The sequence below is a fragment of the Oncorhynchus nerka genome, linkage group LG14, assembly GCF_034236695.1.
Source record: "Oncorhynchus nerka isolate Pitt River linkage group LG14, Oner_Uvic_2.0, whole genome shotgun sequence".
NCBI classification, from domain to species: domain Eukaryota; kingdom Metazoa; phylum Chordata; class Actinopteri; order Salmoniformes; family Salmonidae; genus Oncorhynchus; species Oncorhynchus nerka.
In genome coordinates this window covers 55,053,855-55,077,879 of record NC_088409.1, presented here as the reverse complement: position 1 = coordinate 55,077,879, position 24,025 = coordinate 55,053,855, and the positions used below count along the sequence as shown (strand labels likewise).

General features: G+C 42.8%; 1 protein-coding gene across 5 annotated transcripts in view; it reads left to right on the top strand.

The window, feature by feature from the left end:
* The first annotated feature begins 569 nt into the window (after positions 1–569).
* The window catches only part of LOC115141496 (cell surface glycoprotein MUC18-like), a 72,032-nt gene continuing 48,576 nt past the window's right edge, over positions 570–24,025 (top strand). For 3 of the 5 annotated variants that reach the window (XM_029680403.2, XM_029680407.2, XM_029680406.2), the window contains exon 1: positions 570–752. In XM_029680403.2, coding sequence (XP_029536263.1) covers positions 689–752 — 64 coding nt within the window. In that variant the 5' untranslated portion in view covers positions 570–688. The remainder of the gene's footprint in view (positions 753–24,025) is intronic. The other 2 variants (XM_029680405.2, XM_029680402.2) reach the window with 2 other exon arrangements.

The window sequence follows — 24,025 nt, the reverse complement described above, 5'->3', positions numbered from 1 at the left end:
ATTTAGATATGATAATTTATGTAGTTTGGATGTAGTGTAAGTACTTTTTAAATCTAACTTTAGTTAAGTGAACTATATTTTTCTTAAGGGTAGCTTTAGTGTAGCTTAACTTCTTCCAGTGGGACGTAATTGGTATCTTGGTAAACTAGATTTTCAGAGTAGCTTCCCCAACACTGAAACTCAATACATTAAGTAATGACTTTAAGAATGATTACCTGCATTCAAAGATAACCAACCTACAGCACTAGACTAAACTTCTCTTGGATCATCGTTGTGGACGCAAATGCTAATGTTTTCACTGGTTGCACATAAAATAAGATAGTTCCTACATGATGAGCGCTTGCTTTGTTGTCCAACAGATCTTGTGTCCTTTCTGTCATCCTCTGAACCCCGTTAATTGCTTCTCACTGCTATATTTTCTATTATATCCTATTCCATTCTAGACATTTGAGGAACCCTTGTACCAAACCATGTTATCATTTAGGCTATCTGTTCATAAAGATTAGGCAACTTACTGTATTGAGCTCCCTTCCCCTATAAGTTCCTCCTACCAACAGCACAGTCGCTGTCAACACTATCTGCCCTACATCTCTTGCCTCTCTTAACACCCTGCGTCTGTCTTGCCGTTTGCCAGGATCGGCCAGTCTTCACACTCACTCTCAGGACGACACTGGGCAGAAGAGACAACATGGCTTTACGAATGAACGCTTCCACGTTCGTGGGACTTTCCCTGCTTTCTCTGACCTGGAAAGGTATGTGACCTAATGCAGATCTAACTTCTTGGAAACTCTGCATAGGATGCGGTTTTCAGCGGTGTATCGTTTTGTGACTGTACTGTACTGTACATTGGAAACTTTGCGGGGTTGCTTGGCTACTGAAGGCTGGCTACTTGATGGAGCGCTACTCTGCCCCGCTCTGAATAAGGCTGCGTAGACCCAGCAAACTTCAAACATGTGATGTTGCTACCTTGTTCTGACATTTATCTGGTCAATCGTTTATGTAAGTTGAAATGCAAATTATATCTTATTATCACACATTTTTTATTTAGCTGCATGGGATGTAAAAAGCATATCTGTTTTCTACTGTCAGTTATAGTTCAATTATACTGTAAGGAATTAAACGTTTTTTTTTAAACCTTTATTTAACTAGGCAAGTCAGTTAAAAACAAATTATTATTTACAATGACGGCCTATCAGGGAACATATTTTTTTTACCTTGTCAGCTCAGGGATTCGATCCTGCAACTTCTCAGTTACTCTAACCACTCAGGCTACCTACCGATCCAATGTATGTAGACTAGTTACAATAACGAATTAATACACGTAACTGGAAATCTTTGCGCATTACACCAGAACACATGTACATGTCTAATGCGTTTAAAATAGTTATTTATTTGTCATCATATAAATAATAGTAGTAAGTGAACAGAATAAGTGGAATGAATTGGTCCCCTATACAGCGATTTCTGTCTTGAAAGATGGTTATACGATTGTGTCATTTAGCCTATGCATATTAACAAAAAAGGTAAGCTGTTTTTTTATGCTGCATGCATGCCCTCACTATTACTATATATGATTCTTTATTTTGTTTTGACTGAATACCCAGAGACTATAATTTTAAGAATGTGTGACTCTTGTGGAATGCAATCTGTAACTGGCTATGAAAAAATATGAAAATGGGCTCAGACCACTTTTCTAATCTGTTCTATAGCTTACTTTATTTATTTTTAGATCAAAACTATATTAGACTATTTATTCAGATAACTTCAATTGTGAAAAGCATTGCACTGATGTGATTATATATTTAAGCAATAAGGCACCTGTGGTGTGGTATATGGCCAATATACTACGGCTAAGGGTGGTTCTTAGGCAAGATGCAACGCGGAGTGCCTGGATTACAGCCCTTGGCCATGGTATATTGGCCATATACCACAAACCCCTGAGGTGCCTTATTGCTATTATGAACGGTTTGCCAATGTAATTAGAGCAGTAAAAATAAATGTTTTTCATATCCGTGGTATACGGTCTGATATCAGCCAATCTGCATTCAGGGCTTGAACCTCCCAGTTTATAATTGACCATAATGAAAGATTTAAATTATTTATAATTTTAGGGAGCCTACTCTAAGGTCTAGCTATGTTTTTGTTAGATGCTTCGCAGATATACTGGTTGTTACAAATGTTTTTGGGTCATTTGGTGGAATATGGAAAATCAGCTGCCTAGCTGCTTACCGTCAGGTCATGTCTTCCTACCAGGGTTAATCTTTGTCAGTCATGTTACAGTAGTGAATAGCATGTCTGTGTTATCACCAGACCACGAGACCTGAGTCAAACATCATCACTGTGTGATGGGTGCAGTAGGCCTGCACTTACCAAATCTACACATACATCAAACCAGAACGATTCCTAGGTGAAAAGGTGAGGGGAAATGAAGGAAAAATGTTTGCTTATGGATGGAAACAAGACACATTGTATTTGTATTTTTTAGGGATCCCCATTAGCTAGTCTTCCTTGGGTCCAAACACATTAAGTCACTTACATCACAAATAAAACAGTACATCATATAACATTATTACACCACAACATATCTACAATACAAAATGTATAACACCACCGTACAACAGTATTACACAATATACGTGTGTGTCGAGTGCGTGTGCTAGCATCTGTGTGCGAATGCATGTGTCTGTTCCTGTGTGTGTTTCTCTTCACAGTCTCCTCTGTTCCATAAGGTGTATTCTTATCTGTTTTTTAAAATCTGATTCTACTGCTTTGCATCAGTTATGTGATGTGGAATAGAGTTCCATATAGTCATGGCTATACTATGCACCTCCCATAGTCTGTTCTTGACTTGTGGATTGTGAAGTGACCTCTGGTAGCATGTCTTGTGGGGTATGCATGGGTGTCCAAGCTGTGTGTTAGTAGTTTGAACAGACATTTTGGTGCATTCAGCATGTCAACACTTCTTTCAAAAACAAGTAGTGATGAAGTCAATTTGTCCTCCTCTTTGAGCCATGAGAGATTTACATGCATATTATTAATGTTGGCTCTCTGTGTACATTTAGGGCCCAACCATGCTGCCCTGTTCTGAGCCAATTGTAATTTTACGAGGTCCCTCTTTGTGGCACGTAACCATATGACTGAACAGTAGTCCAGGTGCGACAAAACCTGTAGGACCTGCCTTGTTGATAGTGTTGTTAAGAAGGCAGAGTAGCGCTTTATTGAGGACAGACTTCTCCCCATCCTAGCTACTATTGTATCAACATGTTTTGACCATGACAGTTTATTACAATCCAGGGTTACTCCAAGCAGTTTAGTCAAATCAAATCAAAGTTTATTTGTCACGTGCGCCGAATACAACAGGTGTAGACCTTCCAGTGAAATGTTTACTTACAGGCTCTAACCAATAGCGCAAAAAAGGTATTAGGTGAACAATAGGTAAGTAAAGAAATAAAACAGTAAAACGACAGTGAAAAACATTAGTGAAGCAAAATACAATAGCAAAGCTATAAAAGTAGCGAGGCTACATACAGACAGTTAGTCAGGCTGATTGAGGTAGTATGTACATGTAGATATGGTTAAAGTGACTATGCATATATAATGAACAGAGAGTAGCAGTAGCGTAAAGAGGGGTTGGCGGGTGGTGGGTGGCGGGTGGCGGGACACAATGCAGATAGTCAATTCTACTTGCTCAATTTCCACATTATTCATAACAACATTTATGAATGAGATTTATCTAAGGTTTAGGGTTTAGTGAATGATTTGTCCCAAATACAATGCTTTTAGTGTTAATATTTAGGACTAACTTATTCCTTGCCACCCATTCTGAAACTATCTGCAGCTCTTTGTTAAGGGTTGCAGTGATTTCACTCGCTGTAGTAGTTAACGTGTATAGTGATTAGTTGCCTGCATACATAGACATACTGGCAAGTCATTAGTAAAGATTGAAAAAGTAAGGGGCCAAGACAGCTGCCCTAGGGAATTCCTGATTCTACTTGGATTATGTTGGAGAGGATTCCATTAAAGAACACCCTCTGTGTTCTGTTAGACAGTTAACTCTTTATCCACAATATAGCAGGGGGTGTAAAGCCATAACACGTGTTTTTTCAGCGGCAGACTATGATCTTTCAGCGGAAGACTATAATGTCAAAAGGCGCACTGAAGTCTAACAAAACAGCTCCCACAGTCTTTTTATCATAAATTTCTCTCAGCCAATAATCAGTAATTTGTGTAAGTGCCATGTTTGTTGAATGTCCTTCTCTATATGCGTGCTAAAGTCTGTTGTCAATTTGTTTACAGTAAAATAGCATTATATCTGCTCAAACACATTTTTTTCCAAAAGTATACTAAGGGTTGGTTACAGGCTGGTTGGTCGGCTATTTGAGCCAGTGAACGAGGCTTTACTATTCTTGGGAAGCGGAATGACTTTTGCTTCCCTCCACACACTTTCTAGTAGGCATAGACTAAAGATAATATTGCAAAAAGGAGTGGCAATATCATTCGCTATTATCCTCAGTAATTTTCCATCCAAGTTGTCATACCCCGGTGGCTTGTCATTGTTGATAGACAACAATATTTTTTCACCTCTTCCACACTGACTTAACGGGATTCAAAATTACAATGCTTGTCTTTCATAATTTGATCAGTTATACTTGGATGTTAAGGTTTTCTTCCGTCGAAAGAGAGGAAGACCAAAATGCAGCGTGGTTATTTGTATACATATTTAATAAAGATGAAAACACGAACAGTATACAAAAACAATAAACGTGAAAACCCGAAACAGCCCTTTCTGGTGCAACCAAACACAGAGACAGGAACAATCACCCACCAACAAACAGTGCACCCAGGCTACCTAAGTATGATTCTCAATCAGAGACCATTAATGACACCTGATATTGGCAATCTGATTGAAAACCATACTAGGCCGAAACATACAAATCTCCAAATCATAGAAAAACAAACATAGACTGCCCACCCCAACTCACGCCCTGACCATACTAAATAAATACAATACAAAGGAAATAAAGGTCAGGACATTGGATGTGTAGTGTCAGGATTTGTTGCTGGCGTGTCATGCATAACTTAGCTAATCTTGCCAGTAAAAAAATAATTCAAGTAATTGCCAATATCAGTGGGTTTTGTAATGAATGAGCCATCTGATTCAATGAATGATGGAGCCGAGTTTGTCTTCTTGCCCAAAATTTTATTTAAGTTTTTTATAGCCTTTAAAGATTTCCCTTGATGTCAAGCAAAGAGGCACTGAGTTTGAAGGTAGGCCTTGAATTACATCCACAGGTACACCTCCAATTGACTCAAATTATGTAAATTAGCCTATCAGAAGCTTCTAAAGCCATGACAGAATTTTCTGATATTTTCCAAGCTGTTTAAGGGCAGAGTCAACTTAATGCATGTAAACGTCTGACCCCCTGGAATTTCGATACAGTGAATTATAAGTGAAATAATCTAATGTCCTAACCGACTTGCCAAAACTATAGTTTGTTAACAAGAAATGTGTGGAGTTGTTGAAAAATGAGTTTTAATGACTCCAACCTAAGTATATGTAAACTTCCGTCTTCAACTGTATTATCCAGATACTGACTGTTAGCACTTGGTTGTTTATAGCAGCTTCCCACAAGAATGGGCTTTAAGTGAAGCAGATGAACCTGTAGCAATATTACTTCAACAGTATTTAACATGAGTTCCTCTCTAAGCTTTACAGGAATGTGCTTCTGAATATAAACAGCACCACCCCCACCATAACCATTTATTGCTACCACTGTATCATCAAATGTATTATCTAAGTGAGTTTCAGAATATGAATGCCATCTGTTATAAGCACGATATTGATTTATTTTTTTTAGCACTTTTCTGGGATGCTTGATTTTTTTATTGCATTAATTGGAAGCTTAGCAGAAGTAGACATGCTCATGTTATTTATGTTTTAGCTAATAGTGTAGGGTGAGCTGCACACAGTGGACGTCCTACTAGGGAACATGAACCCTGGTCATTGACAAATGATTACTGCATACAATAGCTGTAGGATCAACAGAGGCATTCAGGGCAGTTAGAGGGACATAAATTAGGTTACTTACATTATGTCTGCCAATGCCCCTGGGATAATGTACATTTGCTGCAGCATTATGACAACTCAGCGACAGAATGGTAGGGATTATCTGAGCTGGGCGTGGGTCATTGATAAGTCATTGTCTCAACGCAGCCTTGAAATGCGTGGACCGAGTCCAGGAGCCAAGACGATTCGGATGAAATCCATCATTCCTTTGGATCATCTTCTGTTTCCAGAAGGTGTCAAAGTTATCCTGCTGAATTCTTTAACACCCGCCTGAAATAATTGGTTGCTTTTTGGAATCTTTCAGTGCTAGAATCAGGTCTTTACAATCTATTATCAGATGTTCTGAGCTAGCCCCCCTAATGTAGATTGAAGCAGAAGCAGCCTTGTAATGTCAGTAATCCAGGATAGCACAGAGTTTTCCCCCCGGGAACCATGATGTTGCCTACCATAGAACTGCCGATGACGACAGCTGGTGCAATGGTTGAGGAGGTCCGGCCTTTCTTTCGCCTTTCGTGGTTTTGCAAAACCCTTGAGGACCAAAGGCTAGTGGGGCCCGATGGACCCGAGCCAGCTGTAGTATCCATTGTGGATAATGAATAGGCCGGAGACTCAGACAGCCTCACGGTCTGATGAGGATGGGATCTCTGAAGATCTGAACCTGAGGTACCGGAGAGGGAGACAGTACAGAGGACGAAGGCGCAGGTTCCTCCGGATCCGATCTCGAATCAGAAGCCGCCATGGAAGAAGGTGCCGAAGCCTCTGGATCGAGGGCAGCGAAGCTGTTTCTAGTGTCCGGTCCGGACATAACATCTCCAAGGAGATCCCCCGTTGCAAGAGGACAATGTTTTCAATTTACACTGCGAGTGACATTTCTCCATGTCTGGTTGGCAGGATTGAGAACAGGAACATCCCACCAACTCCAATCTCCAAAGAAGGGGGAGACGCCTTCTGGGAGGGATCCCTGCAGAGTTCCGGACAGTTGGCTGTGGACAGCCGACACGGCGGCGACACTTCCATCAGGCCAGAGTGGCGTCCGGCTACTTGTGTGGAGGAGAAAGAAAAAGCAGGCGGGCGTGGATTCCCAAGTAGCTTGGTTAGGTTCACTATCTGTTTGCTAAGAGTAGGCACTTTGCCCCTGTAGTCCTCTGCAAGCAAACAGCTGCTACATTGGAAGTCTTGTTGGTCCACATTGTCCCGGAATAAAAGAAAATTAAACACAGCTCCTGCAGCATTGAAAACTTTTGTTAGTGTCCTTCACTTGAGGCTCCATGCCAGCTAGGCTAGCTAAGCCAGCCGGGCTTCCATGTCACCCCTCTTGACAGGGAACTCCCAACTTGTCCGAGAGAGAACCACACGGTGATCAAAAATGTCAGGCCAAGGTAAGCTTACACCCAAACACATAATTAATGTAATTTTGTTTTTAAATTTACGATGTGAAAAATGAATGGTGGTGTAGAGTATTATAACTCAGGCTAGTAAAACACGTTTGTCAACAACACAATCCTTATTTATAGATCGGTCGTTTCAACCCCTTTTTAATCATACCGTTTGTCTGTTTTTGTTTGTTTAGACAGACGGTCATGGCTTCCCTCCTTTCCCCTAGAAACCTTCCTTTGCATGTCTGACTTCCCTTCCCTCTTACCCCTTTACATCCTCTTCCCACCTCCCCTTTTATCCCACACCCCTTGTCTCTCAGGAAGGTGATGCTAGTTTTGGACTACTGTCGGAATGCCATAGCTATCATGTTAAAAATGCAGATAGCAGGGGTCGATAGCAGGGGTCGATAGCAGGTCATGTGAATTTATAGGCTACGTCCTCAGTCTTTACTGTCGGTCATGTTCTTGATATCTTACTATGGATTTGGATTAACACCATTCAATTCATGTTGTCAAGTTTAATTTCAAACAAGTTCCCCTTTCCTGCAGTCAAATGACGTAATGGGCTTATGGATGGAATGTTATTAATCTTTTTTGTAATTTCATAATTAAATAAACTTTTTTTTACCTGCAGAAAATCTGGTGTTTCTATGTCAAACAGTTTGGTTATATTTCAGTCTTTTTCAGTATTATTGTTTTTTTTAGACTAGCAACTACCTCAAACACATGGTTATGGGCTTACAAAAAAAGAAGACACCTGCACCATGTCAAATATAGAGTTGAAATGTATTCAATTTTGAGTTTGCATCCCAATATAACACTTTATACACATCACAGAAGACTGAAATATAACAAAACTGTGTGACCCTGCAGTAAAAGGTTAAACACACATGATTTCGAATGTCCATACGCTGTCTGTCTGGTCTATTCTTTGATGGGCATCATTCACATCTGACAGCTGCATGAAACGTCAGATGCGTTCAGTCTGAAAAGAACGTGTCTAGTCTGGTCTTGCTGTGTTGGAATTCATATCAGCCTCAATTGATTACTATGCCAGAGTGATCAAAAGTTATCACCCTTATCCCCTTGCTATCCAGGCCAAGCGTTATATTGGATACAGAATGCCAGCATGCCAGCTTGTTACTGGCCACAAGGCCCCAGCAAATACTTTGATATTTACCCTCAAAGTAGCAACATTACTTTAATAATTTATCTAAATACATAAATGATGCTGCTTATGCCTAAATAAAACCTTATGTTTTCTGGGAAATGTATTGAGGGCTCTTTTCTGTCTCAGCTTTTCACGATAGTAAAAACATTCTATTCTGAGGCATCAAAGGAGGGATGGTAGCATCAGGGATTCCTATAACGACCCTTTGATAATGATAGAATGTACTTCCTGTAACACCAGACAATTACAGGGTCAAAGGGCATGCTCATCACAAAGACATCTCCCATTAAATGGCCATCTTTTTCACCATGGCTGAGAGAAGCTGGTGAGGGCCTGGGTGCCCCATTCCAGACAACTGCTACTGCGAGGGGCTGCCTGTCAATGTACACAATAAAAGTCCTTGTGCCCAACCTCACAACTTTTACATAATGAAGTGCAGATCTGGGCAGCGAATCAGCAGAGAGCTGTGCTTGAAACGGAAGTCCCTAAATTCAGGCCTCTGGCAGAGGGGATAGAGCGTGGAATGCCACTGTTTCACTTCCAAGCCCCATTTTAATTTTCACTGTGACACAGTTCTTACATTAGAAAGCCTTGTTCACCTTAGCCTTCTGATAAGAGCAACCAGTTACAGCCAGTGGAATGCATTCTCCATCCCCATCCTGTTTAGGTAGAACCCCCCTACAGTCAAATGTATCCAGGAATTCAAGTAGTAACCTGGGACGTGATCCTGCATAATTCATATATTTTTTCACACTCTGATTGGAATCATTGTGAGTGAAGCCTCACCACTGACACATGCCTGATGTCTTTAATGATCAGATATGGTGGTTGGGGAGAGTGTACGGTATGTACCTAGGTGCAATAATTAACATTTAGGCATAGATCAGTGGGCCCCATCATACTTTTTTTTTTTAAACAACTCAATATTCCACATATTTATCGTTAACTTTTTCATGAATCATTCATGCATGTGTAATGACAACATATACATCATCAATCAAATGTGTGACATAACAAATGTAACGGATCATATTACATCATGTGCAACACCTTAGAAATGTAGTTATGTAGGTCTATACAAACGGCTTTCTAATTTTACATTTGAAAGCAAGCCATAACCAACAGACACAAAGTCCTTGTGACAAAGTCAAGAAACAGGCCACCTGCGCTTTTCGATATCGTTTGTTGTTACTGTGCAACATCCATCAGAAATGTTTGCGTAATGTAAATTCACACAATGGCCATTCTTCACACAATGGCCATTCATCGGTTGTAGACCTGTGTGACAATGGCCAGATCTCTGTGCGGAATCAACAGGAAAAGCTAAAAACTCAAAGGACGAGCCCTTCTGATATATGCCTAAAGAGAAAGTTAATATCAGACCCCAAGCAATGATAAACATTTAAATCATATTGGCAAACATGAGGTACTATGAAATTGTTTTTTAAAGCAATATCTAAAATAAATACACATTCCTCATAAACTCTATCTTGCAAAGCATAAACTTGTAACCTACATCAGCACACGTACTAAAATTAATCATTTCAAAGAATTAGCAAGAAGGGACAGGAACAGAAACATGAATGTAGGACACTTCATGTGATTTCTTTTTCAGCATTTAGCATCTTGCACTGTCTTGCCTCATTCTTGTAATCTGACTAAAGAAAAAGAGGACAATGAGGCTGAGTTGTGATGATGTTGCTTGGTTACTGGTATGGTGCTCTGAAGTCTGAAGACACACCCATGGTAACTGGGAAAGTACCTGATTGATCGATAGTCACGATGTTGTAAAAACATGTTGTCCTCACCTCTAAATGGCTAGAGGCAGTTGTCAGGGTATGGTTTTTAGGGAAGTTATGGGTCATTAAGGAAACTTGGGGGCTTTTCCAAATTGCATTAGGTTAAAACAACAACCAGAGTCAGTTAAGGATCTGCTGGCGTAATGTTAGTTTAATTGTACCCCAAAGGATCTGTCCTGCAACCGTATTTTTGCTATATCTGGCTAGCTAGAAAGGAGCACATTATCTTTACGTTGAGCAGCCTGTCAAAGCTATTGAACAAAGCCAGGCTTCCTGAAGTACCCTCTCTAAGTAGTCTGCAGCCATACTCGTGTAAGGATTCAGGAAAGTTCCACAAGCCAAGTTAGTGATTATAAATAGAATTTTAAATAGAATCAATCTTCCAAACCATTAACAAGATGGCGAGATGGCACTGACAGAGAGGGTCGCCTCACTTCTAGTCCTTAGGAAACTATGCAGTATTTTTTTTTCTGTATTATTTCTTACATTGTTAGCCCAGAAAATCTTCAATGTTATTACATACAGCAGGGAAGAACTATTGGATATCAGAGCAACGTCAACTTACCAACATTATGTCCAGGAATATGACTTTCCCGAAGCGGATCCTTTGTTCACACCACCACCCAGGCATTTGATCTGATCCCAGAGTCCGACCCAAAACAACTTTGCCGCAGAAGATATAGACGAAGCGACCTCCTGGTCAGACTTCGGAGGCGTGCACACCACCCACCGCTTCCGATAACAAGGTAGACGGAATTAGGGCAAGGGTTGCCTTCCAGAGAGACATCAGGGTATGTTGTCGGAGTCGGCACAGCCACCAGGATTCCTTATGTGTCGTGCTGACAGAAATTAACATCTCTCTGGGAAGAAGAAGGGCGGGGGTGCATGCTTCATGATTAACGACTCATGGTGTAATCGTAACAACATAGAGGAGCTCAAGTCATTTTGTTCACCTGACCTAGAATTCCTCACAATCAATTGCCAACCACATTATCCTCCACGAGAATTCCTGTCGGTTATTGTCACAGCCGTGTATATACCTCCTCATGCCGATACCATGATGGCCCTCAAGGAACTTCACTGGACTCTATGTAAACTGGAAACCATGTATCCTGAGGCCTCATTTATTGTAGCTGGGAATTTGAACAAATTTGAGAACAAGGCTACCTAAATTCTATCAGCATATTTATTGTAGCACTCGTGCGGGAAATACACTGGATCACTGCTACTCTAACTTCCACGATGCATGCAAGGCCCTACCCTGCCCTACCTTCGGCAAATCTGACCATGTCTCCATTTTGCTCCTCCTGTCCTATAGGCAGAAACTCAAACAGGATGTACCCATGATGAGAAATATTCAACGCTGGTCTGACCAATCGGAATCCAAGATTGTTTTGATCACGCGGACTGGGAAATGTTCCGGGCAGCCTCAGAGAATAATATTGATTTATAAGCTGATTCGGTGAGTGAGTTTAAAAGGAATTCCGTTGGAGATGTTGTCCCCACTGTGACTATTAAAACCTACCCTAACCAGAAACCGTGTATAAATGGCAGCCTTTACGCAAAACTGAAAGCGTGAACCACCGCATTTATCCATGGCAAGATGACTGGCAATATGGCCGAATACAAACAGTGTAGTTATTCCCTCCGCAAGGCAATCAAACAAGCAAAATGTTGGTATAGGTGCAAAAGGGAGTCGCAATTCAATGGCTCAGACACAAGACATTTGTGGCAGGGTCTACAGGCAATCACAGACTAGATAAAGAAAACCAGCCACGGACACCGACGTCTTGCTTCCAGACAAACTAAACACATTCTTTGCTCGCTTTGAGGATAATACAGCGCCACAGATGTGGCCCGCTACCAAGGACTGTGGGCCCTCCCGCTCCTTCTCCATGGCCAACATGAATAAGACATTTAAACGTGTTAACCCTAGGGAAGGCTGCCGGCCCAGGCGGCATCCCTAGCCGCGCCCTCAGAGCATGCACAGACCAGCTAGCTGGTGTGTTTACGGACACATTCAATCTCTCCCTATCCCAGTCTGCTGTCCCCACATTCTTCAAGATGGCCACCATTGTTCCTGTACCCAAGAAGGCAAAGGTAACTGAACTAAATGACTATCGCCCCGTAGAACTTACTTCTGTCATCATGAAGAGCTTTGAGAGACTAGTCAAGGATCATATCACCACCTTACCTGCCACCCTAGACCCACTTCAATTTGCATACCGCCCCAATAGGTCCACAGACAATGAAATCGCCATCACACTGCACACTGCACACTGCCCTATCCCATCTGGACAAGAGGAATACCTATGTAAGAATGCTGTTCATTGGCTACAGCTCAGCATTCAACACTATAGTATCCTCCAAGCTCATCATTAAGCTTGAGGCCTTGGGTCTCAACCCCTCCCTGTGCAATTGGGTCCTGGACTTCCTGATGGTGGTGGTGAAGGTAGGAAACAACATCTCCACTTCGCTGATCCTCAACACTGGGGCCCCACAAGGGTGTGTGCTCAGCCTCCTCCTGTACTCCCTGTTCACCCATGACTGTGTGGCCATGCATGCCTACAACTCAATCATCAAGTTTGCAGACAACACAACAGTAGTGGGCTTGATTACCAACAACGACGAGACCTCCTACAGGGAGGAGGTGAGGGCACCCGGAGTGTGGTGTCAGGAAAACAAACTCTCACTCAACACCAACAAAACAAAGCAGATGATCGTGGACTTCAGGAAACAGCAGAGGGAGCACCCCCCTATCCACATCGACGGGACAGCAGTGGAGAAGGTGGAAAGTTTTAAGTTCCTCGGCGTACACATCACGGACAAATTGAAATGGTCCACCCACACAGACAGTGTGGTGAAGACAGCGCCTCTTAAACCTCAAGAGGCTGACGAAATTTGGATTGCCACCTAAAACCCTCACAAACTTTGACAGATTGTCACGCCTGCTCCCGCTCCTCCCCCCCTGGCACTCGAGGGCGCCAGGCTCCCCAGCATTGCGGACTCCTGCCACCATCATTACGTACACCTGCCTTCCCCCCGTCACGCGCATCAGCGTATTATTGGACTCACCTGGACTCAGCTGTTTATTACCTCCCCTATATTTTTCAGTTCCCCATCTCTGTTGCTGCATTGATTGTCGTTTGTCATTATGTATCTGTGTGTTGACGCTGTTTCTGTCTTGCTCTTTGTCTGTTCCTAATTAAATGTCAACTCCCCGTACCTGCTTCTCGTCTCCGGCGTCGGTCCTTACACAGATGCACAATTGATGCACAATTGAGACCGGGCTGTACGGCAACTGCACTGCCCACAACTGCAAGGCTCTCCAGAGGGTGGTGCGATCTGCACAACGCATCACTGGGGGCAAACTACCTGCCGTCCAGGACACCTACAGCCCCCAATGTCACAGGAAGGCCAAAAAGATCATCAAGGACAACAACCACCCGAGCCACTGCCTGTTCACCCCGCTACCATCAAGAAGGCGAGGTCAGTACAGGTGCATCAAAGCTGGGAACGAGAGACTGAAAAACAGCTTCTATCTCAATGCCATCAGACTGTTAAACAGCCATCACTAACACATGCATGCCTACATACAGACTTGAAATCATTGGTCATTAATAAATGGATCACTAGTCACTTTAATAATGCCACCTTAATAATGTTTACATATCTTGCATTACTCATCTCATATGTACAGTATATACTGTATTTCATACCATCTATTGCATCTTGCCTATGCCGCTCGGTCATCACTCATCCATATATTTATATGTACATATTCTTATTCCATCCCTTTACTTAGATTTGTGTGTATTAGGTAGTTGTTGTGGAATTGTTAGATTACTGTTAGATATTACTGCACTGCCGGAACTAGAAGCACAAGCATTTCGCTACACTCACAATAACATCTGCTAACCATGTGTATATGAACAATAAAATTTGATTTGAAGTTGTGGAGGACACCATCTGAATTGTGAAACAAGTTAGAGAGTACAGCAGTGGCTACCAGGACATTCTGTTTGCTGTGTTATCAGGATGAAAAGGCCTAATGGTTTAAGGCTGTTGTGAACGACTTTCAATACTAGAGATGGCACGAGTAGAGACAACAATGGACAGAAGCCAGGAAGGGGAATGTCCTCTGTGAAGTACAGATCAGAGGGTATGAATCGTCCCCACAGACAGGCATTACCACAATCAATACACTGTATGCTGGATCAGAATGGGGAAATTAAAGGAGCAGTCCATTGAGTTGTTTGTTTGTGTGGAGGCTCCCTCCCAGGCCCCTCCACTGTTTCCATCAGGGAATTGTTGACACGTTGTTACCACTGGCTAGCTTGCTTAAGCTAATTGGTTGCACACAACCACTGCTCGATCAATTAAGCAATCAGCAATCAGTTGAATTAAATCTCTGTTTTAAACAGCCATACAAATGTTTTTTATGATAAAGAAAGACAATTCTTTAGGCTTTTTTGTATTTTTTCCAGGTTCAGATTTGGTTTTGATTTTGATTGGTTCAACGCTGCATTCAATTATGCATTAACAGATTGGCTTGATGTGATATTGTTATTACAGTCTTTCAATGTCTGCAGATGTGCAATGAGGCAGCCCGTATGTAAGAAACCTACCACATGTTGCATTAATATCTGTTCTCCACTGGAGCTGTCGAACAATCCATTGATCCGTTAATGTTTAGTGTGTTTGAAATCGCTTCAGATGTTACCAGAAATGACACCACTATCTTGCCAACTGTACCTTATACCTTAGCTCTTTTGATTCCCTTTGAACTGATCTCAGTAGACAGATGCACACAGAACTGCAAACAGTGGTGTAAAAAGTACTTGATTTTCACACTTGAGTGAAAATAAAGATAACTTAATAGAAATTGCCTCAAGCAAAAGTGAAAGTCACCTATTAAAATACTACTTGAGTAAAATTCTAAAAGTATTTGGTTTTAAATATAATTTAGTATCAAAAGTCAATGTAGTTGCTAAAATATACTTGAAGTATCAAAAGTAAAAGTAAAAAGTACGGATAATAAAAAAATTCTAATGTTAATCAAACCAGGCGGCACAATTTTCTGTCCAACACTCAGACATAATTTAAAAACAAAGCCTTTGTGTTTAGTGAGTCCGCCAGATCAGAAGCAGTAGGGATGACCATGGATGATCTCGTGATAAGTGCGTGAATTGGACCATTTTCTGCCCTGCTAAGCATTCAAAATGTAACGAATACTTTTGGATGTCAGAGAAAATGTATGGAGTAAAAAGTACATCATTTTCTTCAGGAATGCAGTAAAGTAAAAGTAGAAGTTGTCAAAAATTTAAATAGTAAAGTAAAGTACAGATGCCCCAAAAAAACTACTTAAGTAGTACTTTAAAGTATTTTTACTTTACACGACTGGCTGCATACACCTGGCACTTAAACTGTCTGAGAGAACCCAGACTGAGGTTCAGGTTACTGAGGTCTTTATAATCCAGTATTCTGTCTGTCTTCATCCCCCTGGGGTCACTTCTCAAGTACTGCTGCTACCTGATTCCTCTAAAGTCCTCCAGCCTCTGGAATCCCCCTGTATTGGCCACCCACTCTCACTCCTCCGTCTAGCTCATGATCTCTGGTCATTTGCGTCGATACAGGCGAAGGGTTATGTCATTGGAGCTGAATAAGTGTCAGACTGGTGTCATTGACATAATGCTTGACTGCTGTAACTACATGCCTTGAACTACCTGTCATTTATCTAGCCTGGAGGAGACTGGTGGGAGTACCTATATGAGGACGGGCTCATTGTTATGGCTGGAATGGAATGAATGCATCGGAGTCAAACATGTCTTTTCCATATGTTTGGTATGTTTAATACCGTTCCATTCATTCCATTCCCGCCATTGCAATGAGCCCATCCTCCTATAGCTCCTCCCAACAGCCTCCTCTGATCTAGCCTAACAATTTAGCGGAAAATGCTAAATATATTACTGCGAGAATTGCTGCACTGCCCACACACGTTACGTGATCTCGCCATCACAACCACAGTCATGTAAAGCCCCCGTCATCAAACTCACAGAACAAGAGATTACAGAGACATTTGATTCATTGTTTCGATCACTGTACGTTGTGTCGTCTTGGACATTTTAACTGCAGGAATAACCAATAACTAGCCTGCTTTGTAAGAGAGAGGACATCTATTAGGTTACACATCCTTTGATTGGTTATTAGTAGCTTTTCACACAGAATACACAAACAAAACACTTAGTGACTTACTGCTGTGTCATCAGCAATTTAATATAAGGCTTCCTACTCTCTCTCTCTTCCCCTGAGCTCATGAGAAGAAACCAAGTTCATAGGAAATATTGCTCCTTTTGGTATCTGAAGTATCTTAGGTGTTTCTGTTTTGAGAGCAGACATTTTTTCTTATTGCAGTTGAGTCATTTTACTCCCTTGAATAGCTTACTAAGCCAGTCTTGGGTCTGGGTTAAAGCAACAAACCAAACCAAGTCAAACTCTGTAGGCCGGTGCTTGGCAGCCATAAATTGATGCTTTGTCCACTGAGGAAAAGTAATTTTGTTTTTTTCTTTGACAAATAGAGAGCTCTATTCCTGGCCAAGAACATCAGCGGTCACTTAAATTGCTGCTCTGCTTTTGCACAAATGTAATTAGTGAACTGAAGTTGGTCATTCATAAACATGAGTTTGATCAAGGTCCGGAATACAAATCTGACAACTGAATTTCGGTTCAATTTCTTTCATATCAGTTCAACTTAGCTCTACAGTTGTGGCAGTATCTTACATTGGGTATGCTCACAAAGTTGGTTTTTGAGTTGTTGGCGTTGTCCTCTAGTAAACCTTGATTCTTCGACTACGCCCACATTTTTGTCACTTTTATGGGCCTTGTGAAAACCTAGTGCCCATATCTATTTTTTTTTCAGTCTAAGAGTGACAAGGGAAAGACAGCTTTGAGTTGAAACTCAATGGTAATCAGTATATAACAACCCAATGTGGCCAGCCAGCAGTGGTAAGGAAACTGCCAGCTAGGCTATCCAGACAAACATCAGGAGGTAATAACAGTTTATAGGGCTAAGGCCTGATTTCCACCCTGGAATTGGAAGACAGCTTTACCAGAAACGACTCCTAGATCGGTGCCTTATTTTACTGACTGTCAAAGGATTTACACAGACTACACTTCACAAAACGGAAGCACTGCAATAACAGTAGGTCTCAATTTCATTACTCTTTTAGGTTGAAGGTTTTTATTGTCTCCACCTTAAATATATTGAGATGTTTGGAATCTAAATGAAGTCTGATGTGAATATGCCTCCTGTTCATAGAGCCCTGGGTCGTGTTCCTGTGGGCATACTGTACCAAAACACTTTGCAGCGGAGGACAAAAACAACTGTTTCTTTCACATAGTTTCACATAGTTCACATAGCTCTCGCTCCCCCTCCTTGGTGCTCGAGGGCGCCAGGCTGCCCATCATTACGCACACCTGTCACCAACGTTACGCGTACCAGCGCGTCTTTGGACTCACCAGGACTCCATTACTTTGTTGATTGCCCCTCCTATATCTGTCTGTTTGATCCCTTTGTCAGCATATAGTTGTTTTGTTTCCCCTGTCCAGACACTGTCCATGTTCTGTTTCATGTCCGTTGTTTATTAAATGTCCACTCCCTGTACTTGCTTCTCGTCTCCCAGCGTCTCTCCTTACACCTACTGAACATAGCGCTCCAAGAGAAAGTGCACCCTGGCTCTCTGGCTCCGTCCCTGTCTCCTGCTGCTACTGACTGTCATCAACCCCCAACCGTTTACCTTGCCACATGTTTACTAATGCAAATGATACATCGGGCTCATGTGACACAGTAAATTCCCACAATTACAGCATATAGGACAGAGAGGTTACTCACAGAGTATGAAAATACATTATTTCAATCCCAGACAAAAACCTCCTTTCTCCCAGATATTGTATCCTGAGTTTAACATCTTCTTGTAATCTATATGTTATTTATTTGAGGAAGTATAAGGCCAACCAGTTGCCTGTTTCTGTCACTTTCCCTCAGATAAATACCATGATATGGTTTACATATGGTAGGGCATAGTGAATATTTTTATGTTTGCAGACTGGAATTTTGGCAATAATAGGGTGAAACTGACACCATTCACACACTAACTAGTGGGATGTACAGTATGTGTGGTACAGATGTAGGATTTTAATTTGTTCACTCTTTTGTTGTTGAGAATTTTCCTGCACATCAGGAAATGCAAACTTGTAGTATATTCAATGTTTAAAATGGCTTTTACAGTTTGTAATTTCCATTTAAAATGTCAGACTTGATTTGCCCAAACAAAAAAATGTATCAATCCCTGCAAAAAATGTCCATTAATTATAATCCACATAATAATTCACAATTCCTCTTGATGCAGGTGTCACGTTCTGACCTTAGTTATTTTATTATGTCTTTGTTTTAGTATGGTCAGGGCGTGAGTTGGGTGGGTTGTCTATGTCTAGTTGCCTGTGTCTGCACTAGTATTATATAGCTTACGCTGCGCCTTGGTCTCCTCCGTACATCGAACGTGACAGAATGACCCACCAAACAAGGACCAAGCAGCATGAAAGGGAGGAACAGCGCTTTGTGGAGAAATGGACCCGGGAGAAGGACGAGTGGGTAACAACCTGGGAGGAGATTGAGAGGTGATCGATCGATCCAGAGAGAGTGCCAGTGCCCGCCTGGGATTCTATGGAACAGTGCGAGGAGGGATACAGGAGAATGGAGGAATGGCGATGATATAAGGGTACAAGGCTAGCACGGAAGCCCGAGAGGCAGCCCCAATATTTTTTGGGGGAGGGGGCACACAAGGAGATTGGCTGAGTCAGGTCGGAGACCTAAGCCTATTCCTCGTGCTTACCGTGGGGAGCGTGTCATTGGCCGGGCTAGAATGAGCATCCAGCCAGGAAAGAGGGTGCCGGCTCAGCGCTCCTGGTCTCCAGTGTACCTCCATGGACCAGGATATCCTGCGCTGGCTCTGCGTACTGTGAGTCTGCACAGCCCTGTGCGTCCTGTGCCAGCACCCTGCATTTGCAGGGCAAGTATAACCATCCAGCCAGGACGGGTTGTGTCAGCTCTACACTCCAGACCTCCAGTACGCCTCCACAGCACGGTAGGTCCTGTGCCTGCTCCCCGCACTCGCCCTGAGGTGCGTGTCCCCAGCCCAGTACCACCAGTGCCAACACCACGCACCAGGCTTCCTGTGCATCTCCAGAGCCCTGTATGCCCTGTTCCTCCTCCCCGCACTCTCGCCCTGAGGTGCGTGTCCTCAGCCCGGTACCACCAGTGCCGGTACCACACACCAGGCCTCCAGTGCGTCTCCAGGGTCCAGTACTCCCTGTTCCTGCCCCTCGCACTCGCCCTGATGTGCGTGTCCCCAGCCCGGTACCACCAGTGCCGGCACCACACACCAGGCCTATAGCGCCCCTCGGCAGTCCAGTACACCCTGTTCCTGCTCCTCGCACTCGCCCTGAGGTGCGTGTCCCCAGCCCGGTACCACCAGTGCCGGCACCACGCACCAGGCCTATAGTGCGCCTCGGCAGTCCAGTACACCCTGTTCCTGCTCCTCGCACTCGCCATGAGGTGCGTGTCCCCAGCCCGGTACCACCAGTGCCGGCACCACGCACCAGGCCTACAGTGAGCCTCGCCAGTCCAGAGCGTCCGGCGACAGTACCCAGTCCAGAGCGTCCGGCGACAGTACCCAGTCCAGAGCGTCCGGCAACAGTACCCAGTCCAGAGCGTCCGGCGACAGTCTACAGACCAGAACCTCCTACGACAGGCCGCAGACCGGAACCTCCTACGACGGGCCGCAGACCGGAACCTCCTACGACGGGCCGCAGACCGGAAACTACCACGACGGGTCACAGGCCGGAACCTACCACGACGGGTCACAGTCCGGAACCTACCACGATGGGTCAGAGTCCGGAACCTACCACGACAGGTCGGTCCCAGTCCGGATCTGCCAGAGTCTCCCGTCTGTCCTGAGCTGCCAGAGTCTCCCGTCTGTCCTGAGCTGCCAGAGTCTCCTGTCTGTCCTGAGCTGCCGGAGTCTCCCGTCTGTCCGGTGCTGCCGGAATCTCCCGTCCATTCTGGACCCATGGCTTGGGTCCCCAGTCCGAGGTCGGCGGCGAGGGTCGCCGCGTTAAAGAAGCCACGGAGGCGGGTAAAGAGGTGGAGAAGGACTATGGTGGAGTAGGGTCCACGTCCAGCGCCAGAGCCGCCACAGCGGACAGACACCCACCCAGACCCTCCCCTATAGGTTAGGTTTTGCGGCCGGAGTCTGACCTTAGTTCTTTTATTATGTCTTTGTTTTAGTATGGTCAGGGCGTGAGTTGGGTTTCTTGTCTATGTTCCTTTTTCTATGTTTTGGGATTTCTGTGTTTGGCCAGGTATGGTTCTCGATCAGAGGCAGCTGTTTATCGTTGTCCCTGATTGAGAACCATATTTAGGTAGCCTGGTTTCGCTTTTAAGTTGTGGGTGATTATTTTCCGTGTTAGTGTTTGTACCACACGGGACTGTTTCACTTTGTTATTTTGTGTGTTATAGTGTTCAGTTTGTCTTATTAAAAATGGACAATTACCACGCTGCAAATTGGTCCGATCTCTCTTACTCCTCATCAGAGGAAGACGACGAACGTTACAGCAGGATTATTTTCCTGTTGTAGCGAACTGTCTCAAATTACTATGCTACATCTGTACACGGGTCAGCTATGGAGGAATGCACTCAATTCCAGCACATTATCACTGAACCCACTTCATTGTGAAGCAATGCGTGGCTGTTATAACACTAGTGCACAATTTACAGTGTCTACATCAGTCATCCATGATTTCCAAAAATCCAAGGCACTCTTCAAAATTAATAAAAGTGAAGATGACTTCATTTTTAATGGGGGGGGGTTATAATATACCACGACTAAGAGCTGCTCTTATCCACGAAGCAAAGTGGAGTGCCTGGATTCAGACCCCTTCCCTTTTTCCACATTTTGTTACGTTACAGCCTTATTCTAAAATGGATTAAATAAATGTTTTCCTCATCAATCAACACACAATACCTCATAATGACGAAGTGAAAACAGTTTTTTTCTTTTTTCTTTATGAGACTTGAAATTGAGTTTAGGTTCATCCTGTTTATATTGATTAGAGTCCACCTGTAGTAAATTCAATTGATTGGACATGATTTGGAAAGGCATATACCTGTCTATACAAGATCCCACCATTGACAGTGCATGTCAGAGCAAAAACCAGTTGCTTTATATACACCATTTTAAAGATAACTTCTTGTAAATCCAACCACAGTGTCCGATTTCAAAAAGGCTTTACGGCGAAAGCACACCTAACGATTATGTTAGGTCAGCGCCTAGTCACAGAAAAACATACAGCCATTTTCCAGCCAAGGAGATGGCTCACAAAAGTCAGAAATTGCGATTAAATTAATCACTAACATTTGATGATCTTCATTAGATGGCACTCACAGGACTTCATGTTAGACAATAAATGTTAGTTTGTTCGATAATGTTCCTCTTATGACCAAAACCTCCTTTTTGTTTGTGCGTATAGTCCAGTGATCTGAATGCACAAGGCGCGGGCACTAAGTTCAGACGAAAAGTTTTAAAGTACAATAAAAGTTTGTGGAAACATGTCAAACGATGTTTTTAAATCAATCCTCAGGTTGTTTTTGTCATGAATAATCAATAATATTTCAACTGGACAAAAGCTTTGTCAATAGAAAAGGAGAAACAAGAAAGGCTTGGCTCATGTCTGGAAATTTCCACTGTCCACTCATTGAAAGTGGTGTATCTCCCTCATTTTTCAGAGTAAAAGCCTGGAACAAAGCCTAAAGACTGGCCACATGTAGAGGAAGCCATAGAGATTGTGAACTGGGTCCTAAGTCTTTCTTTGGTGGATAGGCTTTCAATGGAAAAACAGACTTTCAAAATAATAGTACTTCCTGGTTGGATTTTCCTCTGGTTTTCGCCTGCCATTACCGTTCTGTTATACTCACAGACATTATTTTAACAGTTTTGGAAACTTTAGAGTGTTGTCTATCCAAATCTACTAATTATATGCATATCCTAGCTTATGGGCCTGAGTAGCAGGCAGTTTAATTTGGGCACGCTTTTCATCCGGAGGTGAAAATACTGCCCCCTGCCCAAGAGAGGTTAACTAATTTGTCAGCTCAAGCCATCTCCAGTGACCATACGCCCAGATTAGCTGCAGGGAACTAGAGTGGAGCCCAGGAAAACACAGACACTAACTGCACAGAAATGTCTTACTTTTAGTTCAATATTAACCATTAATATAAAAGAAAACAGGTAAATATGTCATTTTTCTATCACAGTGGCCAGACAGAACAGCCCCCTTGTAGTTTGTCAAAAGGCACCTAATGGACTCTCAGATCATGAGAAACAAGATTCTCTGGTCTGAGGAAACTAAGATTGAAGTCTTTGGCCTGAATGCCAAGCATCACGTCTGGAGAAAACAAGGCACCGCTCATCACCTGGCCAATACCAGTAAAGCATGTGAAGCATGGTGGTGGCAGCATCATGCTGTGGGGATGTTTTTCAGAGGCAGGGACTGGGAGACTTGTCAGGATTCAGGGAACGTGAATGGAGTAAAGTACAGAGAGATCCTTGATGAAAACCTGTCCCAGAGCGCTCAGGACCTCCAACAGGGGCGTAAATTCACCTTCTAACAGAACAATGACCCAAAGCACACAGCCAAGACAATGCAGGAGTCACTTCGGGATAAGTCTCTGAATGTCCTTAAGTGACTTAGCCAGAGCTTGGACTTGAACCTGATTGAACGTCTCTGGAGAGATCCAAAAATAGCTGGCCAGCGACGCTCCACATCTAACCTGACAGCTTGAGAGGATCTGCAGAGACGAAAACTCCCCAAATACAAGTGTGCCAAGCTTGTAGCGTCATACCCAAGAAGACTTGAGGCTGTAATCGCTGCCAAAGGTGCTTCAACAAAGTACTGAGTAAAGACTGAGTACTGAGTGAATACTTCTGTAAATGTGATTTCATTTTTTAATACATGCAAACATTTGTTTTGTCATTTTGGAGTATTGTGTGTAGATTGATGATGATTGATAACAATTTAATCCATTTTGAATAAGGCTGTAACGTAACAAAATGTGGAAAAAGTAAAGGAGTCTTACCAATGTAATTAGAGCATTACAAATAAATGTCTTGTCATCAAATCAAATTTGTCACATGCGCTGAAAACAATAGATGTAGGCCTTACTGTGAAATGCTTACTTAAAAGCCCTTAACCAGCAATGCAGTTCAAGAAGGAATTAAGAAAATATGTACCAAATAAGCTAAAGTAAAAAATTATATTTAGTAACACAACAAAATAATAATAACAAGGCTATATACAGGGGGTACCGGTATCGATTCAATGTGCAGGGGTACAGGTTAGTCAAGGTAATTTGTACATGTAGGTAGGGGTAAAGTGACTTTACATGATAATAAACAACAATTCAGCAGCAGTGTAAAAACATATGGGGGGATAGAAGTTGTCATAACTCTCCTGTGACGATCTGAAGGATCAGGTTACAGTGGGTCCGCTCTACAGTGTG